This window comes from Nipponia nippon, unplaced genomic scaffold, assembly GCF_047370975.1.
Source record: "Nipponia nippon isolate SJK-2023a ecotype South Korea unplaced genomic scaffold, ASM4737097v1 scaffold_8, whole genome shotgun sequence".
NCBI lineage: Eukaryota > Metazoa > Chordata > Aves > Pelecaniformes > Threskiornithidae > Nipponia > Nipponia nippon.
In genome coordinates, this window is record NW_028262402.1 from 14618383 (window position 1) to 14634738 (window position 16356).

General features: G+C 39.3%; 1 protein-coding gene across 2 annotated transcripts; it reads right to left on the reverse strand.

The window, feature by feature from the left end:
• Nucleotides 1–1908: 1908 nt before the first annotated feature.
• Nucleotides 1909–15956, reverse strand: SLC25A46 (solute carrier family 25 member 46). 2 transcript variants are annotated; one of them, XM_087742045.1, is made up of 8 exons: nt 15600–15956; nt 13570–13612; nt 11574–11631; nt 10997–11074; nt 10183–10283; nt 6910–6966; nt 6386–6443; nt 1909–3203 (listed from the first exon to the last, which is right to left on the reverse strand). In XM_087742045.1, the coding sequence occupies exons 1-8, from the start codon at nt 15850–15852 to the stop codon at nt 2625–2627; spliced, it is 1227 nt and encodes a 408-aa protein (XP_087598171.1). In that variant the 5' UTR covers nt 15853–15956; the 3' UTR covers nt 1909–2624. The 2 variants fall into 2 exon arrangements, with proteins under 2 accessions (XP_087598171.1, XP_087598172.1); XM_087742046.1 differs by lacking the exons at nt 11574–11631; nt 15600–15956 and adding an exon at nt 15174–15580.
• Nucleotides 15957–16356: the final 400 nt, after the last annotated feature.

Below are 16356 nucleotides of genomic sequence, written 5' to 3' on the forward strand. Positions count from 1 at the left end.
AAACTTTCTACAGCAATTCAGTATTTTGTAGTTTTCAGTGGCATATCCTGCTGAAGCCATGTATTGATCACTCATTTGAGCTAAAAATTGAGTACGTAGATTTAATATCCAAATGAAAACCAAATACATTAACAGTACATTTATGATTAAAAAGGTTAAAAAAGTTTTTTTCACCCACATTCATTCACATTTATGCATGGGCAAAAATAGCAACTCTGAACAGAGCAGAGTATTACTTCTTTTGGAAGGTAAAGCAAGTATACATGAAGAATCAAAACATGTTCATTCTAACTGATGGGAAGAGGACCAAAAAAGAATAGCCCAAAGCAAATGGCTTTTCTACTGCAGAACAGTTGCTGTAAGTTGACAGCATTCTTTCTCACCCTGCTTAAAGTTACAGATCTGAGGCTCTGGCATAGACTAGAACCCTAAAACTGTCAGCAACGAAAGCAAGAGTGTTTGACACACGTTAATATTCTAACAAAATATCTAGTGCTGATCTGAGCAGTCACTATCTTCCCCTTCGCAGAATATATAAAGGCAGGTCCTCCATTTCCTATGACAAAATGCCTTCCCTAAAGTTTTATTCCTAGAAAAACATTATCGCCGAATTTCACTGATACATCTGCAAGTGTTGGTCTCCAACATGCACTTGGTTACTACTTCAAGGCAACTGTGATTAAATAGTTGGCTTCAGTTGAATTTAACACCTTTAAAAAGGCTGGGTTTATGCATTAAAAGTTGGAATGAAAATCTTGACTGGACAAGGGCCTGCACAATCTGGTCTGAAGTCAATGTTGTCCTTGTCCTGTTGTTCCTTAGAGCAGGAATTTAGATTAGGCGACCTGCCAAGATCCTTTCCTCTCTGGATGATTCTCTAATATGGCTGTCTTCATACTCATAGAAATTTCAAAAATACAAGCCTGGAATTGAATATTTCACCCAAGTTCTTGCATGTTGTTTCTTGCACTTAGGAAAGTTGAGGAATTTGAAAAAGCCACTCTGAAGCCTATACAATAAAATATAACACAGAAATCAGGATTCCTTTACATGCCTCTTCAGTGAATTACTTCAAAATATTTACAGTGAATTCTCATTTTATTTCATTGCTTCCATTCTATACACTAAATTTGCAATTAACAATATTTCAAAATAAAACTGGTTCCCAAGTTCACTATACTTTCCATTTCAACACTTATGCATTTAAAATACATGAAAGTTAGATTAATAATAGCAAAGTAGACCCACAAATGATTGAAAGTCAGAACTTACGAACAGTAACACCTTTTCATTATTTTGCCATGGCTACTTTCCATAAGTGACAACCGCTATACAATGATTAATGATTAAAATGCACATAAGTTTACAGTATTCACAAAGATAGACTTGCCACATGGAAGTGTGAAAAGGGCAGCAGCCTCTCATATAATTTAAAAGTGACTCTCCACATGCTTGTTTTATTTGCTAAAAATTATCCTCCCCCCCCCCCCCCAACTTTCATGATATTTACTGATGAAACCAAGAAGAACCAAGTTATTTAGAATGGTCAGAACTCATTTTCAGACTGAAAGTCTTGATTTACTAGGGGAAGAGGGTGAAAATGGTACATTTCAGTAGTTTGCTTGCACATAAACAGACTTCATTCTGCTCCACAAAATATCCAGCAGAGACTTTAAATGGACATCAGTGCTAAATAGTAAGTAGATAATTGTGTACATACCTCTCTGATCTAACAAAAGAAACTCTACAAATAGCCAATTAACTTTTCACACTTTCTATACACTTTGAACACTGATACTACATACATTTGTAAGATTATTCTACTCTTATATGAAGTAGCAGAGTAAAACTAAACCCTGAAGTTATGAGTGGAAAGTCGACTAAAAATGGCACTTACACATGCACACATCAGTTTCTAATTTGCTTTATTCACACATTTTAGTTACTGTAAGCCTTGCAAACAAACTGCAAGACAGCCAAATCTGCATTCTGTGCAACTTTGCTCAAACCCAAGTTTTTGTTATTTTGTACAAAGCAAAAGATTCTTCATCATCTTCTGCCACACTGCAGCAAAGTAAGAAGTCTCCTACGTACCTGTAAATTACGACATTTATGTCTACTTAAGTTACTTTTACAGTTTCTATTTTGCTCGCAGCTCCATTAACAGTGAAGCTGAAAATATTTTTAAAAGACCAGTAAACCCATCAGTCTCACACTTGCAAGTTCTTACAACTTATGAAAATAAATTCCTTTGAACTGGCTAGCAGTCCAAATTAAATATCAGATTGATGTTTATAAAGAAGATACTGAGAATTCATATCCATTCCTTAAATCAGTTAACTGGTAAGAGGAAACGTAAATCTTCACTGCAACCACATTTGAAATCCAATTCCCTTCTGTATAACTGCACACTATATATTCAGTTTGTGTCTATAATTTTAAATTTAAACAGTACTTTTTAAGTTACACTTAGGCATCTATATCCCCATTTTTAAAACAAGTTGTTTTACAGTGTAAGGAGAATCCACAGAGTAGATTCTTCGAACTTCATTTTATAAGCCATTTTAAACAATAAGGTTAGTAAGTCAATCATGTCCACTGCGCTAGATCCACACCTGAACAGATTAAGAAACATTTTGAAGCAGTGTTGAGTAAATAATTTTGGTAAGCTGTAAAACTGCCACATGCAAGGTATACTGTACTACAACAGCTCCAAATCCTTTATAAAAACCTAGCATTCCTTCCTCCCGCTTTATAGTATTTATGCAGTCTCTCATTCCCTCATACTGAGTATTGATTGGAAGCACTTCATAGCCAAGGTCTGTATTGTCAATTATTGTGCGTGTTCCTTGAATATGAAGGCGGTGTAAAACTGTCTCCAGTGGGTAGAGCATGACATCAGCACAAAGGCTAGCAGCAAAGCTAGCAATAAGTTCTGGAAAATACGCATCCAGCATGCTCTGCACAGAAGTGGAGCTCTCAGTTGGAAGGTTGTGGGAATTATCCCTTTTCAGAACAAACAAAACAAGCTTCTGGACGATGGAACTGATGACGTAGTGAAGAACTCCATGTAGAGCAGTTGGAAACGTCAAGACCATCAGAGGAAGGAGACGCTTGCTATGGGGTACTCCCATGCCTACAACTCTGCCGATTCCTTCTTTCACGCAGTCCAGGATGCCAGGATTATCTCGAATTATTTCGCTCTACAAGCACAAAGGAATAGTTACAACTTGTGCTGCCCATTTCAGAACCACGCTGACATCCACTTTGACACTTTATCACTGATGAACTTTGGAACAGAGTTAAACATTTGCATGCTATCTTATCTACAGAGATATGTTGATATAAATCTTTGTTCTAACACTCTTGATAGCATTCAAGTAAACTTGCTTTTAAAAAATGAACCCATCTTAAAGAGCCTTTATTTAACATACATTTCAGTTAATTGTGTTACTACCAAAGAAATTCAACTTTCAGCCTACTACTGAAAATATCAGTCTGCAAAACCATCATGTACTGAAAATGCCTACTTCCGGAGCAAAATGCCAGAAAGTATTTATCTAATTTAAAAGCCTTTTCTTTAAGGACTATAACTCTAGTCTTTGAACTTGAATGAGCATAATAAAAGACTTCCGTAACTAAAGTTGAGTTGAAAGATCATTTTTAATTTTAATTTAGTAGGTTCAGCTCTGAACACTTCCATTCCATTATTTGCATCTTGGCAAATGGCACTCTTCACCCATGCTGCCTCTTAGGAAAGAGATAATTATTTTGTTCATGTAGTGAAAATAAAGAATTCACTTAGTAATTATTTACTCTGTTATACTCCACCTATGACTGTAGAATTAAGCTAAAGACATTGTTTCCCCTTCTAATACTTATACAAACTCAGTGTTTTATCATCTCTGTTACATCCAAAATTCGGGCATTGTGGAGAACTCCCAAATCCTAAGTCTCTCAGTCCATGCTGGCCGCGTCCTGACCTCTTGCCAGGTCAAACCACCAGAACATTCCTCAGTACTCTGGGGAAGGACTAACACCCTGCAAAGCCTTCATGGTCAGTCTGCACAGAAGAGAAACTAGCTCAAATACTTGAGAATATAATGTTGTTCTAGACTTCAGGTAAACGTTAAGCATCATAACCCCTGAATCCTCTTCTTCCCCATATCATTATAGTCATGGTACTTCAAAACTGTGCCTGCTTTCGTCAAACACGCCACCATGTGGTTTGAAATGTTAAAGAGAAAAACAGTAATGTGACAGCTACAATTTTCTACCATTTACAGTTATTTTGAGGAAATATATTTACTTGGAGAACTGTGTCAAACTAATACTTTGAACAGTATGGTTTATCAGAATTAAGACAATCAAAGTTAGTATAAAACTGTTATTAACAAATCCCACAATCTCTAACTTCTATAGTTTGTTATTGGTCATCACCCTCTTGCAGCACAGGAATATAATGTAAACCTGATAAGCCAAGTTGCCTCTCTGCACCGATTAATATAGCACAAACTGAGTCTTCACAAATGCTGTCATTACCTCTGTTGTGTTTCTAATCAGAAAGCTCGTGATGATGTTTCCAGGAACTGGAGAATACATTTCATACAGCATATATACACCTGTTCAGTAAAATACTTGCACGCAGCTGAACCTACTAAGCCTAAACTCCTCAGATCTCACTGGAATTATTTTCATAAGTAATGCTTTACAGAGATGATCACCTATCTAAAAGGCTGGGGTAGTTGCTGTTTTGGCTTTTTGATTGTCTTCCTATTAAGCTGCTTCCTAGCAAAGAAATTTTATTACTTATTTTGCAAGCAGAAGGCTTGCAAAATCATGCTCTAAAGGCTCTAAATCATGCTCTCTTTTATCATCTATTGGTAAATATGTTCCCATGTCCAACACCACAGATAACAGCCTTTCAGACAAAAATACAAGCAGTAAGATACCCGAATAAAACATTCCATTCTGTGGCCTGCTATGAACTCAAGAAACACGAACAGTGTTCTACCGCTGTTTCTAGTTCCAGGATTGCAGCATGCTCAGGGCAAAGCTGTTCCCCAGGACATAAAATAGTTTCCTAAGTCAGCTTTGCAGTATAAGATGGATTAAATCTTCCCAAGGCTTCCACAAGCTCAAAAGATCCACTCAAGCTGGATTTATGGAACATTATTTTCAAAATAATTCAACAGGAGAGAGGAAAAGGGTTTCTTAAATACAGAGTAAGTTTAGAGAATGCGAATTTTGTTTTGCCAGTCTATCTACATACTTCCATGCACAGATGTTTAATCTCACCTGTCCTGTTAGTCCATAATGTGGCCAGTTCAGACAGAACAGCCTTCCTCATACCTTCTGGCTCCTTTAAGTTTGGATCCTCTGCACAGAGCATAACCCTGTCCCTTAAGAGTACCTGCCTCTAAACTACATGTTGAAACTAAGAAACTCTAGAAGTCAGCCTTATTTGCCTCTTCTCCATGGCAAAAGCACCATTTTGTAGACATACACCAGCAGCTGAGCTGTAGGTTTAAACAACTGGCTCTAAATCAGTCTTGACAGTACTTAAAACTTGTCTATGCTATGAATGAAAATTATTATTTTGATGACTGAACAACATGAATGACTATTTTGCACCACCCTCCACATGACAGCTCACTTTACAGTAAGAGTCCCATTAGCTGCACAAAGATACTATCATGTTAATTAAGAGTAACTCATTATATAGAGATAGCTGGAAGAATTACCCTGGACCACTTCTGCATAGCTAAACCTTGTCTCTTTCTCCAGAGATGCAACAATTCCCTGAAAGACAATCCGCAATACAGTGCTATGGGTTACTCTGTACAGTTAGAGAAGAAGTTGAGCTGCATCCTAAGTGACAGGTCCAGATATTTATTTTCATGGCTAAGGAAGAACTAGATGAAAATTTAAAAGCAAAAAGCTGACTGAATGAAAGCAGCCCTGAAATAGTAGAGTTCAGTCTTCTAGCGAAACAAAGCTTTATAGTTGTTACAGGGGAAGAGGTCACCGCAACAACTTGCCTAGCAAGCCTTTTAAAACCTTTATATGAGAAAAACTTCTTTACGGTTTATCTGCTAGAACATATAGATGTAACTTGTCCTTATTTCATAGACGACATATTCCACCTATCTATATTAAATGTCCTTTCTAATTCTAGATTTAGACTTAAGATAGTGCAACTAATAGACCCATCATAATAAATAGATTTTATCTCAGTTAACAAGTCATAAAGCCTCAAGCATAACAAATGCAACTACTGCAACATAAACCTGAATCGAAAACCAAAGACTGGCTTCTCCACATAATCTAATCTATAAAGAGAAGAACAGTATCTTTTAAAATGTTGTAAATGTATGTAAGTTACCTGCACAGTTTCAATCAGGCTCGCAGAATAAAAAGGCATTGCTATCACATGTGTTAAACTGTGGAAATTAACAAGATAAGAATTAAGGTCATGCCAATACTATCATTTTAGCCAAGTATGCACCTGGAAGTTGATAAAGTTATCTACCAAGTCATGCCTGAGAGAAAATTAACAAACCATAACTCAATTATCAAAATGCACATCAAGTTGAGATCTGGAGTTCTGTTAAATTCTATTTCCACGTGACCAGACTGATTCAAGTCTCTTAGATATCATAATTTAATTACTAAAAGAATCTAATCTTTTAAATTAGACAGGTTTCATACAGACACAAGGATCTAGTAAGAGCAAACAATCTGTGAAAGTGGTGTATGCAATCAAGATTGTTCAGAAAAAAAAGATTTGAAAATTACTATTAGCACCCTGCCAAGAAACCATAGCTGCAGATTAAACTAATGTACATGTAGGAGTTTTATTAATGCTTAGATAATAAGACATAAGGTAGTAATACATGCTATTCTTACCCTTTGAGTAGGAGGTGTCCACCTATCTGCTTGAGGTTCCATTTATGTGAAAGCTCCCTAAAAAGAAAAAGTATTTGCCTTAACATGGATAAGAACACCTTATTCTCAAGCATTTCTTCCATGGGTATCAACACCCAGTTTTCATATTGGTGTTCTACTATCGGCTTACGCTGCAGAATTTCCCATAGTGGAAAGACGTATCAGCTACACATTTAATAAATCATACCTAACTTTTAAAAGTTATTCAGGCCTGATAGATATTCTACCAAAAAAGCTTTCAATTATTAATAAGGTGTCTGCAGCTCTCACAGCTGCTGGCTTTAGTGTTTTGCATTTATTTTGCATCCTTATGTACTAACTCATAAAGCCATTTTCAGGCAATATTGGATTATTTTAAAATCTCAATAGTTTTCCTTTATCAACATAAGTTTTTTTATTATGTTTTGGTTTGGTTATGCTTTTTCTGTTCTCTGAGGTTATGTTTACCCAGTTGTTGTTTCTTTCCTGAAAACCTAGATCACATTCTGACACAGATAAGACCAAGTCAAGTACAATAGGTCGGACTAGAAGCTGCATAGTAATTCTGTACAAACTTAACTCAAGTCTTTTGGCTTATGATCAGTCTTTAGCATATCCTGGTAAAACAAAAGAAAACCCATGTGTTTAACACAAAGGTGACTTTAAAAAAAAATCCTCTTAAAGTAGTATTTTCTAGTTAGACACTTCAAAATATGAACAGTAAACGTTAACTACACTCCGCTTAACAGAAAATCCCACCTAGTTCAAGATACCATTAAAATACCAAACGTATTTACCATATGTTTGGTAAATACTCTAACTATGAGGTAGAGATATTTCTGTCTGAAATGCTGTACACACTAGACGATGCATTTTTAATAGTAAGCTATAAAGTGTTCAGGTTCAATTCTTGTCCAGGAATTGCACTCACCCACTGCCTGTAGTTACAACTTTAATCCAAAAAAGGAAACACTCTTTCTGAAGAATTGTGTGTTACTAGTAGCTATCACTTTCCTAAATACATAGGTCAGCCACTAAAGAGGAAGGGAAGATCCTTTACCATTATGTATTTCAGACACTTGGATCACATCCACTGAGCTGTAATACTTAAAAGATGTGGAAAATGAAACCAGCCAAACTAATGTGTGAAAGCCTAACCGGTCAATCCACTAGGTATAACTATTCCTGCAGTGGAAGAACAATTACGGAATGAGTTTGTCTAGCACAGAACCACATTCAATTTGCCACAAAATCGTTAACGCCCATTTCTGGGCCCCTCTCCTAAACCAGAGGGATTCTTTTATGATACTGTGATATAGAATTGGGATTGACATCTCACATCCTTGTGTTCTTTGGAGCTTGATAATGTAGTTAAATAACCTTTTAAATCAGACTTGCTGGCACTGCTGCTATAAGCAATCACCTTCACTTCTGTGTGACAGCCCAAATACACATGCTACCATTAAAAAGGAAGGGAGAGCATCCAGCAGAAAACTGCATGGGGTGGTGCACATACAAGACAACCATTTTAGTCAGATCACTTCCCCAGTCCAGTTCATTTTGTGACTGTTCACATACTGTCTTGGCACAAGGATGCGGGTAGCACTGAGGAAGGAATGAGCAGGTATTAGCAGAAAGGATCGCTTCTTTTAGCAGCGGCACCACGTTACTTTTCAAACTACTGAACAACTGGCCCACAAGAAGAAAATCCTTGCTTACATTGGACAGAAACTGGAACTATGAAAATATAAACACTATATCACATCTCATGAACTTAAGCATCCCCTACAGCAGTATTTAAAAACAAGAACAAGAAGTCACACTTGGAGGAAAGTGTATGCCTGAAAATTCCAGTTATGTATGAGACAGAGCTGAACCAAAAAGCTTAAATACACACTCCACACAATTCAATTATGAAATGCTTTTGCTAATGCTTTTGACGAATGCCAGAACCTGCAAAGATATACTTTTATTAGTATGCATGCACACATCATAATAGTAGTTTGATTCAGCCTGCCTACATTTCTTATCTTTAAAACCAGGTCAGTTTCCATGTCCCCTACGTACCTGGTCTCTGTCCACACATTAAAAATAGGCACTCGTCTCTTCTGAAAGCTAACATGATTCTCAAGCACACTGGTCCATTCAAGCTTAACCAGCCTTAAACCTGACTACTTGCCTGCCTCCCTAATATATTTTCCAAGGCAGGTCTTTATGATTTTACTGGCTTCAGTGTGTGCCCTGCAACTGTTAAGTATCTTTTCCTAACTTTTAATTATCTCACAGTCTCCTCACATTTCCCTAAAAGTTTTAGTTACTTTACCTAATAAACTCTCTCACACAACCTGCTCACTCTTAAAATAACTGTAACAAAACTGACAATACATATTATTACAGCTGTCAGCCCTTACTATTAGCTCTGGACCTTTATAAAACAAAACACTGATAAAAGTCTTCAGACAAAAATTCTTTATTAGACTTGTATCTCAAAGCAGAAAGACATCACAATGTTTTACCATAATCCTGGAGTTAAAGTTCAGCATAAAAACCAGGCAGAGTCACAAATCAAAATAAAAAATTATTACTAAGCTACTATAGCTGAAGATGGACACAGTGATACTCAAATGAGCGAATATCTCTTTAAATGAAGTCACTCATTTTTAGTTGTAACCCCTTTATTATGAGAATACTGAACAATGTAAACATAGCTGTTGCTAAAGGAAGAGAGAAGACAAAGCTGACAGCCACATACTCTTATTTGCCATGTCTTCTCATTTATTAATGCAGGCCATTCTGTCCTCTCACCTAAAGACAGTAAAAATATTCAGCAAGATGTCAGTGCTGGCTCATTAGCCATCTGAGTTTTCTGTATTTAGATTAATGAAACTAGGACTTTACTTTAGACATGGTATTTGCTAGTAGCACACAATACAAACCAAAATATAGGAAGAAACTTATAAATTCTTTTATTACAGTAGAATTAGCCTGAAGATCAATTTGCTACATTATTGCTATACTCAGACCAGTAGGCAGACAGACCAAACATACAAAGCTTCCAGAAAGAGTGTCTCACTATTTATTAATTACAAGGTTGTCTTTGCCAAGACAATTACACCATGCTGAAAAAGCCTATTCAATGTGTGACTGTTGTAATAAAGCAAAATTTTTCAAACAGCCTTACATTTCTAACACTTTGAATATAAGTCAACAACTGATGATTGAATTGTTAGAAGCAGTAAGAAAAGCATGCAATACCTTGGCAAAGGTGTAAATTCGCTGATGATGCCTTCTGTTCCCAGGGTTATGCCCTGAACAATGAAAGTGCTGCCCATTCCTTTCCAGAGAGCTCTTGGACCCTGTGTTTTGAAATATGCAACATTTTGGTTCATGCAACATAAAACTCAAAAGTCTTCTCATCTTACTAATTTTTATGAAGTTTCAGCAAATTCAGACCGCACAGGGCTACAATTCTACCATTAAACTTCACTATCATCAAATTCAGGGGACAACTAACTTTTCAACTCTGAAGAAACTTTTGTTCTTCAATAATTTCAAAGAGTTGTCAACAATTTTGGAGGCATATCTTTCACTGTTAATACTGTGTATTATAAACTTAACACCATTTTCTACGGGCAAAAAGAGCTTGTGATTTTAAGTACATGCGTAAGAAATCCAGAAAGTGTTTTCTTACTGTCCTCTGATCTGAGTTTCAGGATTGCCATTCCCATACAGAATTGGTAATTCATGCAATATTATCTTTGGAAGTAGTCATTTGCCTAATCTCTTTATCCACATAAAGATTAATTATTTTTCAGAATCCTCATGAAAAAAATCAGTTTTGAGGGACCTTTTGTTTTCTAACATCTGCAAGTCTTCCCCACTGAATACTATACTACTAAAAAAAAATTATAGTTATCTTCTTGAAACATTTCTGCAACCATAAAAATAACAAACCCTTACAATGGCCATGTTTTTAACCACCAGTTACATAAAGAGTTAAAGATGTCACTGTACATATGTGCTATAGTAACTTTCACTGCTCAGATACAGCCTGACACCAAATACCGACCTGTGTCTTATTGATGCTGTACATGATATTGACAATAGTAAACGGAGTGAGATGATAATTCCGAGCATGATAGTTAACCTGTTAAAAAATATAAATAATGGCAGTTTTACAAACATACTTGCAGATGTTACAACTCTAAAGGAAAAAGCACTTCCAAAATAAGGACTTCATCTCTGTAAAGGTCAGCTATAGTGACCAAAATATGAATAAATTCTCACTGAAATTTAGGGAAACAGAACTTTTACATATTTGTATGCTGAAAATAAAGCAAGCAGAAACCAGAAGATATTGGAAACAAAGCATCCTGCTTGTAAATGGGGATCTGGAAGTTGCTACGCAGACTCTGAAACACTTGCTGTAATTCATTTTCCACTGCCCCAAAAACAAAAGAATAAGAATGTTCAAGGTAAGTTAAATTTCAGAATGGAAAACATATATGCTACAAATCAAAACATGTTAATGTAGCAGTGTCTTCCTAAGAATTGGAAAGCTTCCCTATACTCTACAGAGTATGAAAGCACAGAAATATCATAGTACACAGGAGCTCTGACTGGAAGAGGTAATATAAAAGACATACCTGACACTGACGACGTAGAACAATGCAAGGATGTGCCAATACATTTTCTGTAAATAGGCTTTAAAACAAAAGTGTATTTAAAGCATGGGAAGCCATCATAAATTTATTAGAAAAGGCTTGTTATTTTTCTCTAACAACATTAGATCAGTATTTGGAAAAACTATACATTATCTAGTGAATTAATGAAGCATTTTGGGTGTCTACCTGATAGCCAGCCAATACTATAAAGGAATAACTATCAAAAAACCTGACACATACACTCACTATGAAAAAGCCCACATATATATATATCTCTATATAGTATGTAGGTATTTTTATAGGGAAAACAACATACTAAATTTCTTAAACTTTCCCTCTGCAGAATATGAGGGAACAAAACCGACCAGAGGAAGGATTCGTTCCCAGTTTTGTGTGAATTCCACATACCATATTATTAATCAAGACTCCCATGAGCAAGGCCAGAGGATTGGTACTAACAGCTGACATTTTTTTAATCGGAAAATGCTACCACCCAAAACCAACTCTCCCTCCACCCCCAGAAATGGTATTTCAATCAATGGTATTTCAAATCAATGGTATTTCAAATCAAACCTTCATAGGAAAGTTTTCTTAGTTCTAAAGCAGGATTTCTGGTCACAGACATGCAAAGCAACTTTTCATTTCATCTCAAAGTGCCTGAGTCATCAGAGTACTTACCTGTATGTGGTTCAAACCTGGGATCATCTGCGGTAGGTCTCTTATGGGGATTTTACTCCAGAGAAACAAGTACTAATTGACACAGAAAAGTACTGAGCTTGCAGTTTTATAACTATTAAGCTAATTAGTAGTTTGCTGCTACCAAAAGAGGTGAAACTTTCCTTGTATTCCAGCTGCTATCTCTTAAGCCCTCCTGGTAGTCAACTCAGTTCACCTCACAAAAACTAACCTTTTCTTTTGGGTGTTTTCTACAAGATTTCTGACTTGAACCGTGTGTGTCTGACAAGTGATCTGGTACAAATGCAAAAGCAGAAGCAGGTAGAATTGCTCTCAGCAATGGTACAATGTTTATTAGCTCTCTTTTCCAAAACCACGTGCTGATTTTAGTCCTAGTGGCCATGGGCCTCAGGATGTGGAAAACTTTCTCACACTTGATTAAATCAAAGCATACAGTTCAAAAGGACAACTGAGCCACGCTAACATCTCTCTGCTCCTGAAGGAGATCAACGTATTCCTGCTCTATGGCTCCACTCCTTTGCTGGTACTCTCCTGAGCTCATTCAGCTTGATAAGGTTGGAAAGAAATCAAACAACTCTTCACACATTTGAGGGGGCTAGTTCTTCCTCCTCCCCCCAATAACTCTCTTTTAACAAACTGAACAGGCTCATCAAGGGGTTCCACCCTTTCACAAGGTGTCTCAGTATGTCAACCAAGAAAAACCTTATCAGGTGACTGAGCAGGCATCCTACAAAAAAATCCCTTGCTTATGATCCTTACACTTGACAATTTAAGCTCTGAAAATGTTATTAAGCACATCAAAGTCCACCACTTTCTTAAAAATACTACCAATAATGAGTGTCACCATAATAAAGAACAAAACGGTTATCGGACCACTCAGCTAGATCAACATTACTATTCCAGGATACTGTGATAATATACTTGAAGACATTTTCACCTTCTTAGGAAACATTCGCACTACCTAAAAATATTAATAAAAGTGGCAAACGTGAAAACAGTTTTCTGGTGTTATTTTCAGATTGCTCTGACAGGGTACATATATCCTGGGCATACCATACAAAAATACGTTTCTTACATTCACTGCTTATTAAGCAATTTTGAGAAACACTTCAGTTATAGACAACAGAAACCTACATGGATTTGAAGTAGTAGGTTTCAAAAGGCATTTCAACTGCCTAAGTCTACTGGCATAAAAACACAACACAAAAGTGTACATAGGTATCATAAGACAACTATTCCTTTACTACTTCGTTATCACTGAAAATTATTACACAACTCTTACCTTGCAAGGCCAATACCAAAGCCTGCAAATCTGTTCAATTGCTCTGGAAAAAAAAAAAAGGAAAGATTATGCAGCAGTGATAATCACAAAGTAGGAGAAAAGGCCATACAGATGATCTGAAAAACTAATTTTATACTGTACTTGCTTCAGAAAATTACAAGCACTAAACCACAACATTTATGGCAACTCGGCAAGAGATGATGTTAAAAAAATGATTCCCCCCGGAATATTTGCACTTTGGGCTGCATTTCAGTTTGTACATACTTCTATAAATAAAATTATTCTTGTCTCAAAGCAGCTACAGGGAAAAGAAAAAAGACAAAATGAACAGTAAAACAGAGAACATTTTAATATCTAAAAAAATCTAACTCAAAACAAAAACTGAAAAACTTAGCATACGTGACAGTTTACAGTAATTCTGAAACATAAATTTAGATATCTGAGGTGAAATTAATTTTAAAACCAAAAACAGCAAAAAGAGAGAAACTTTGGGTTTGGGAAAAGTAACACAAAACACCATTGATGACGTAACAAAGATCAACATGATACAAATTTTGAAGTCAGTTATTTATCTCCACTCTTTTGCAAAAATCTAGTTAGTAGAGAACTGTTAAAATTGCAACAAGAGTAATGGGTTCAATTCTCTGTTGTTTGCTACCAGACCGACATTTACACATTGGGAATCATCAGAAGAGATTTTAAGAAAAGTATCAGAACTGTAAAGGCAACTGCAAATTAATGCTCAGCCCTACAATCATCAGGGTGCAAGCAGGCTGTAAGCATGGGCAATGCCAGTAACATCAGTGGAGCTCCACACAGACGTGGCCACCCTCCTGAGCGGAATGATAAGACTCTCTCCACTTGCAGAAGCTGCACTCAGCAATACAGCAACTCCTTACCAGTTCTCCAAAATGCAGAATCAACATACCCTTCATGAGTAGATAAGGAAAAAAAAAGGTAGAGTCCAAGTATCTAAGAGCATTTAAGTGGTGCTTTAAGTAGTGCTTGCATACATGAAAGTCCAGCTAGGGTTGTATGCATGTAAGACCTGAACAAAAACACTGCACTGCACATTCAAAAGAAGACTCGCCCGTTAATACAATTCAGTTTTAAATAAATTAGTCTTTCATAAAACTTTGATACTCGAGTGCACATAAACTGCTCCAGAACATCCTTTTAATTAAAGGAGACAGTGTTCAGTAGCCTAGATTTAGCAAGTTTCTCTTAATTCACCTCGATTTCACAAAGACATAAAGAGATACTGTATTTCTGAGGGTTTCTGCTCCGTTTCCCAACAATTACTGGAAAAGACTTCAACACAGTTGCTTCCTCAAATTCTACATCGAGGAACGGTCCCTCCTAGTTGAGCACGGTTCCTGCACTACCGTGCACAGAGGGGGGTTTTACTTCGGCAGCTCATGCCGCATCCCTTGTACTTTCCCAATGTAACAATAAAGCAGCCAGGAGACACAGAATCGCAAACATCAGTGCTGACTAAGTAATAAAATATACTGGAAGACCCAAAGGTACTTCCTTCCCTTACAGAAGACGGTGTATTTCTGCAGGATATCGTTTACATGGGCAATGGGGCGCTGACCACACACCGCTTCACTAGAAGCTGCAGGGTGCGTTCTGGCACTCTCAATCCTATCTGCGTGCAACTACGTGGTGCTACACAGCGACGCAGGCGCCGGAATGCAACAGGCGATGGAGCAGGTTCTCTCTTTCTTCTAAAGGACTTTTTTCCCCGGGGCTTCAGCATCCCCAGCCGCGGCTGCAACGCGCCCGGGCCCGGCGCGGTGGAGGTCAACGCCGCCAAACGCGGGCAGCGCTCGGGCGGACGCGGCCAGGCCGCGGCACAGCCCATGGCCGCCGCCTGCTCGCCCTTGCCCGCTTCGGCGGGTCACCCGCTAACGGGCGGCCGCGGCGCCGCCTGGGGAGGGGCGAGAGCCGGAAACAAGCGAGGGACGGGCGGAACGGCGAGAAGCCGGCTGCCCCGCCGGGCCGGGCCGGGCCGGGCCCTCCCTTACCGGCGCCGGGGCCGCCCGCCCCGAGGTTGGGCTCCTCGTTGAGGCCGGCGCCCCCCAGGGGGGTCCCCGCCCCGTACGGAGGCGTCTTCTCCCCCCAGTGCAGGTTGCGGCTGCCGGGGATGTCGGGCGGGCTGGTCACCCAGTGGCCCAGCTCCGAGGCGCTGCCGAAGGGCCTGGCGCCGGGGCCCGGCTCCTCCCGGCCACCCCCGCGGTAGCCCAGGCCATCGAAGCCCTCGGGGCGCCGGGGGTGCATGGCGGGAGGGGGCCGCGCGCGGGCCGAGGCCGGCAGCGCAGGCCGCACCCAGCCGCCCCGATCGCTGCTTCCGGCCGCGGAGCGGGGGGCCGCGCCCTGCTGAAGCCGAGCGGGAGGCCACGTGATCGGGAAGAAGGCGGGTCAAGAGGCCGGCTGGGCCAATAGCGTTTCTCCTCCTGCCCGGTTCGGGGAGGAGGGAGGTGGGCGGGGGTTCAGCGGGGAAGGACGCGGCCCTGGGCCGGCGGCGGAGGCCGGGCGAGAGCTCCCCCTGCCGCTCCGGCGGGCCGAGCCGGGCGAGCCGTGACGAGGAGGAGAGGAGTGGGTCTACGTGCCCCTGCTCCGGGCTCGGCCTCTGCGGGGGCCCCGGCGCCCTCCCGGCAAGCCGAGAAGCCCTCTGCCACCACAGCTCCCAGCCCGTTTCCCTGGTGAACTCTCACCCCAGCCGAAATCAGTCAGACCCAAGTGCGGGGGCCGCCCAGCTCCCTGCCTGGAAACCGGGTGGCA